Source organism: Gambusia affinis, linkage group LG06 (assembly GCF_019740435.1).
Source record: "Gambusia affinis linkage group LG06, SWU_Gaff_1.0, whole genome shotgun sequence".
In the NCBI taxonomy this organism is placed as follows: Eukaryota; Metazoa; Chordata; class Actinopteri; order Cyprinodontiformes; family Poeciliidae; genus Gambusia; species Gambusia affinis.
Window position 1 is genome coordinate 19,353,693 of NC_057873.1, and position 6,017 is coordinate 19,359,709.

The 6,017-nt window shown below is 37.5% G+C and overlaps 1 protein-coding gene across 1 annotated transcript; it reads left to right on the top strand.

Annotated features, from left to right (window-relative positions):
• The first annotated feature begins 314 nt into the window (after positions 1 to 314).
• Positions 315 to 5,763, top strand: aipl1 (aryl hydrocarbon receptor interacting protein-like 1). The gene is made up of 6 exons (XM_044119138.1): positions 315 to 509; positions 1,294 to 1,473; positions 3,459 to 3,647; positions 3,766 to 3,942; positions 4,047 to 4,188; positions 5,291 to 5,763. The coding sequence occupies exons 1-6, from the start codon at positions 405 to 407 to the stop codon at positions 5,488 to 5,490; spliced, it is 993 nt and encodes a 330-aa protein (XP_043975073.1). The 5' UTR covers positions 315 to 404; the 3' UTR covers positions 5,491 to 5,763.
• The last annotated feature ends 254 nt before the right edge of the window (positions 5,764 to 6,017 follow it).

Genomic DNA, 6,017 nt, shown 5'->3' on the forward strand with positions numbered 1-6,017 from the left:
TTCATATGTCTCTTTAAAGTAAAATAATCCTATTTAGCAGTTGTTCTTTTTTAGCTCTAACTGTGAAGTGGAAGAAATTAGGACAAACTGTAAATATTTAAATAATTTTAAAGTAATAGATCTCATGAATGTAACATGAATCTGCCGATCCATCTCAGTGTCGTTTGGCTTTCTAGATTTTCCCTTAACATTCAGAGGAGCCAATCTGAAGCAGTAAGTAAGCAGAGGCCTGTTGGAACAATTGACGATGAGACGTTTCTAATCCTATTATCTTTGTCTAAACTAATCCATTAGAGGCAATACCTCCAAGACATAGAAGCGCATTTGCAGGTTTTAAATAATACATACAATATATGTGCTCAGTAATTTAACGTGCTTAAATCAAAGGGACAAAAAAACCCAACATGTCAGATATGCGAGATACAATGCTGACTGGATCAGAGGGAATTAAGAAGACTATTTTGCACGGAGGAACAGGAAATCTCCCCAAATTTATTACTGGAACGAAGGTAGTGTTTGTCTTGAGAACTTTATTGACACTTTCTGAACAATGCCGTTGTATTATTTTTTGTTTTTCTTATCTCTATGTGGATTTTCAATTTTGATCACAGTGAAAATGTATCATATGGTTAACTTTTTTAAATAATGGCTCACATCATTTTTTAGAAGAAAGAAATGAAAAGATACCACTATTCTTTTTCACAAAAGATGATTTAGGCAAAAAAACAAATACACTTTTGGCAGAAAATGACTAACACAATTCAGGACAGAATAATGTTACTAAATCAAAATTTATTCTAGTTTTCTGCATTAACAACTGACAAAACAACAGAAAATCTTAAATTGTAAAAATAAACCTGTTTGCTGGATTATTTTTTTTTTACAACAAAAAGCTTGCTTTAGACTGCCTAATGTAACGTAATTTTCTTTTTTCTTCTACTTTTATGTTACATAAGTGTGTTGTTTTACATTTTTCTTAATATTTTCTTTTGCTGACTCCTTGTGTTTAATATATAAATATCTCCAAGAATTATAAGGCTGGTGACTGTTGGTGCAGCAAATAAAAAAGCAACAAATGCATCACTAAGTTGTGCTATAAAAATAGCTCTTGACCTTTTTTTCTGTACTCTGCATCCGAGACGTGAGTGACATAATGTCACTGCTCATATTTGAAAGCCACGCCGTTTTTTTTGTTTGTTTTTTTTCAGGTTTTTGCATTTTCCTTCGTTTTCCCTGCGGGTTTGACTAACGATCATTTTCTCCTGAATTTGTTGCTGCTTCCTGTGGTTCTAGGTGACGTTCCACTTCCGCACGCAGCTGTGTGATGATGAACGCACGGTGTTAGACGACAGCAAAAAGGTGGGGACGCCTATGGAGATAGTGATTGGCAACATGTTTAAGCTCGACATTTGGGAGACCCTGCTGTCTTCCATGAGGATCGGTGAAGTGTCAGAGTTTTGGTGTGACACCATTGTAAGTGAAGAAGAACGTCAAGGATGTTTGATTTTTTTATTTTTATTTTTAATATTAACGTTTGACAAACAGATTCTAAAATGCTTGATGTCATAATTTAGATATTAAAGTTATATCTACCATTTTCAATTACAGGCAAGCAAAACAAAAATAATCATAATAATCAGACGATTGTGATGTATGTCTCTCTTACAAAATGGCCTGAAGAGACAGAATATAATGTGTCATCTGGAAAACACAAGCAGCGTCTTTGACTGACTTCACTGCATTGTACTATAAATTAGGTCTAACTCTAATGAAGAACTGAACTTTTCTCTCCATGTGACTGTACTTAAATTGTATCTTTTTTTTTCCTCATTCAATCGAGTTTCAAATTATTCTTGTAATTAACTGGCACAATATAAATAAACTGTGCAGAACTGGAACAAATTGTGCTTCAAACTCAAAACATAAAACCCATATTTAAGTGAGAGGACGAGATTCAGAGGGTTTTTCTGTATTTATCGATTAAATTTTTTTAAATTTATCCCTAAATCGTGTTTTATCCTTAATACTGAGCCAATACTGAATGCTGCCCCTTCCCTTTACCACAGCTTTAAAAATGATCTGAAATTCTGTTAGAAATTTGGGCTTCAGTGAACCACTACAAAATGATCAGCTCCTTCCCGCCTCCCATTTCTTCTTCTGGTGTGTTTTTTTGTGTGTGTGCTGCGCTCTGTTTGAGACAGATGGGTTCTGGCCTCCTGTCATTAATCCACAACGATCTCACTCTCTAAGCGGCTCCGACTCCTGCTGAATCAGCACTACTGACCCTCCTTCACTCTGATTAGATTTGATGGAGCTTAAAGCATCTTTTTAACTTTAAATAACATGGCTGCTCCATGCATACTGCTGGATATGCTGTGCACTGTCACACCCATCTAACCAAGGGCTGTGTTAACACTGTGAAGTGCAGAAGCAAACTTTAAATGAGATTGGATTTAATCCTTGTTTAATATTATTACACATATTATTATTTCTTCTTCCTCTTTGATTCCTGTTTTGGAATGAAATATGGCATTGATTTCACAGCTTATTTTTCTGCTTGAGTTCTTATTTACTCTTGGTTTCATTTCATAAAAAAAAAAAAAGTCAAATAAAATGGCCACTGCTTGGTAGTACATACTAGTGTTTGTCTGTGTGTCTTAAATGGATTGTTGCCTGTTGTTGGTGCGCCTTTTTCCTATCACACTTCTTCCTTCCACTACACTTTCCTTTAATATGCTTGGGTACGGAACTCTGTGAACATCCACCTTCTTCAGCGATGACATTTTGTGGCTCACCCTCCTAGTGAAATGTGTTGATGACTGTCTTCTGGACTTCTGTCCAGTTAGCAGTCTTCCCCCTGATTGTGTAGCCAGACTGTTCAAAGGCTCAGGAAACCTTTGCAGGTGTTTTGATTAACTGGTTGTAACATCACAGGTTTTCATTAGTGATCTTCTTCGCAGTGTTCTAGTTATCTGAGACACTTGGGGTTTTTATTTTCTGTAAGCCAGGATCATCAAAATTACAAGAAACAATTACATCATTACATACCTGAAGATTATACATAATGTAAGAATTTCTCTTTCTGAGATGGTTGGCAAAAAATATTGAACTTTTTTACAATATTCAATGTTTTTTACTCCCACTTCATTCAAAAAACAGTGTTGCCCATGTCCCCTTCACTTAACCTCTCCGAGTCATAAAATAACTAGGAAATATAGTGAGCTTTGTCACCTTTCCCTCTCGAACTTACAAAATCGTTTTTTGTTTGTTTTGATCGCGATGCATGGCCAAAAACATAAGCAAAACTTTAACCTCAAAATGTTTCTGCAGACACATTTTCAGGAGCAAACTGTTAGCCAGTAAAATAGAAAGCCATTATACGGTCGATGTTGTTGAGCTAATGCTGATAATCTGGAAACCCTCACAGGGTCTGTCTTGTCATCGTCTCTCCTCTCTAGCACACAGGTGTTTACCCACTGGTATCCAAAAGTATGCGACGCATTGCAGAGGGCAAAGACCCAGTAGAGTGGCAGGTCCACACATGCGGCATGGCCAACATGTTTGCATACCACAGTCTGGGCTACGACGACCTGGATGAGCTGATGAAGGAACCAAAGCCACTCTACTTTGTCCTGGAGCTGCTGAGGGTAAGAAAAGAATGATTGCTATGATGCATCCATTACCTAACAAAATAAAAAAGAGGCATTTTATTGCATGAAGTCAGAAATGAAACATCCTGTGTGTGTGTGTATATGTGACGGGCAGGTGCAGCAGCCCAGTGAGTACAACAGGGAGTCATGGGCTCTGACCGATGAGGAGAGGCTGAAGGTTGTTCCTGTGCTGCACGGCCAAGGAAACAAGCTGTACAAAGAGGGACGCTACCAAGAGGCCACGCAGAAATACAAAGAAGCTATCATCTGCATCAAGAATGTGCAGACCAAGGTAGCCACCCCTACTAAATATCAAGTCTGTTTCATTACTTTCATAAACCAGCAATGAGTTGTGTTTTATCCATCTTTCCCCTGCGATCATATTTTTCTCTTCAGGAAAAAGCATGGGATGTTCCATGGCTGAAGCTTGAGAAGATGGCAAACACTTTAACGCTCAACTACTGCCAGTGTCTGCTCCGCATGGAGGAGTACTATGAGGTCATCGAGCACACCACGGATATCATCAACCAGCATCCAGGTCTGAAGTGACAAAAGTCTCCCGTGAAGCAGTGAGAGGTGTAAAGTTTTTGCGACTAGACTAACAAAATCAGGCCCGTTTATGACAGTTTACTCCCACTACTGCTTTGTGAGAAAGCTTTTATAGAGGTCTGTACATGGACACAGCTCTGTGCAGAAATATGTGAACCTCTGTAACATTTTGTCACAACAGGTTCACAAACTTCAGTGTGTTTTATTGGTATTTTATGTGAAAAATTGAAATCAACAATAAAATTATGTGGTTTGGGGAGAATAATGAATGATTTTCAAAAGATTTTTTACAAGAAAACAAACTCTTAGAAATATGATCTGCATTTGTACTTTGTATCATTTAAAATAAGAAAATAAAATCAAGCTCAACCAAGTTCCTTCGTAGAACCACAACATAGTAAACAGAGTCCACCTGCGTGCAATGTAATCTCTGCGTGAAGCCATTTGCTCTGTGAAGTTGTCAGAAATTTGAAAGAGAACGTTGCTGAACAAACAGGATCACTAAAACCAAGAAAGTTGTGGAGACGTTCAAAGCAACTTTAGGTTATAGGCGCCAAACTCCAAAGTTGAAACTCAGTTATTGGTTCACAGCTTTGAGGAAACTTTAAATACAGAAAACTATCATTCATTATATGTCTGACTTTACCTTACTGAGAACAAAAAGGGAAAACCAGTTTTCAACGGTCACACTTCACCATTCCAAACTTTAAAAAAAATAAATAAATAAAGACACAGGGCTTTGTACTACTGACCATCTGAAAAGATCATGCCAGAGCTCCAAACGTATCAAGACCTGGCAGCCCATCTACACTGAGGAATCAGGCAAGCTGGGCATTAATCAGAGAAACACCCAAAAGGTATCAACTCAGAGACCACACTTTCAGATCTTTATTTACAAAAGGTGCTGAAAACACCAAACATTACTTCCACTTCCCAATACTGTGTTACTTGTCCATGTCACTGCAATGCCATCGCAAATATTCCCAATAGAATATATTGAACTCAAGAAGTATGAAAACGTCAAAGAAAAAGATTTCATTCCAGCTTTTTACTTACGTACCAAATTCTACCTGTGCTTGGTTGCCCTGCAGGCATTGCAAAGGCATTCTACCTGCGAGGGAAAGCTCACAAGGAAGTATGGAACGAGGCAGAGGCCCGGCAGGACTTCAGCAGGGTGCTGGACCTCGACCCTGGCATGAAAAAGGCAGTGAAGAAAGAGCTGGCAGTGCTCAACATGCGCATGGAGGAGAAGAACCAGGAGGACAGGAACAAGTACAAAGGCATGTTCTGACCCAGAGCCTGAAAATGTAACTGTTTTCATAAAAACGTAAACACTGACCTCAGCATCACTGGAGCTCTGTAGGTCTGCAGGTACCAACTATGTAAGGAAAATTAAAGCTGTTTTTATTTTTGTGTCCAGGAAGATTTAAACATATACACCAAATGCTACAGTTAAAATGCCTCAAGCCCTTTATGTAAGAAGAGTAACACAATTTGTGTTAGAAAGTTTGTATTTCTCAAATTGTTGTGCAATACCATAAAAACTCAAGAAATTATACCGCACTTTGAAATCTGAGATGTTTTATTGCTTTGTAAAAAAAAAAATAGATATTTATATACAAATTCAAATTTAAGAGAAGCATTAAACATTTAGATGTAACAGCTGAGGTTTCACAGAAAAAAATATATAGAAAATCCTACACAAAGATTAAAATGACCACAAATAAGATCTGGAAATGAACTCCTGGCCTCTGTGGGTCAGATGTATTTTAAATACCAACATAAATCATGCCTTAAAACATAGATTTGGATTATTTT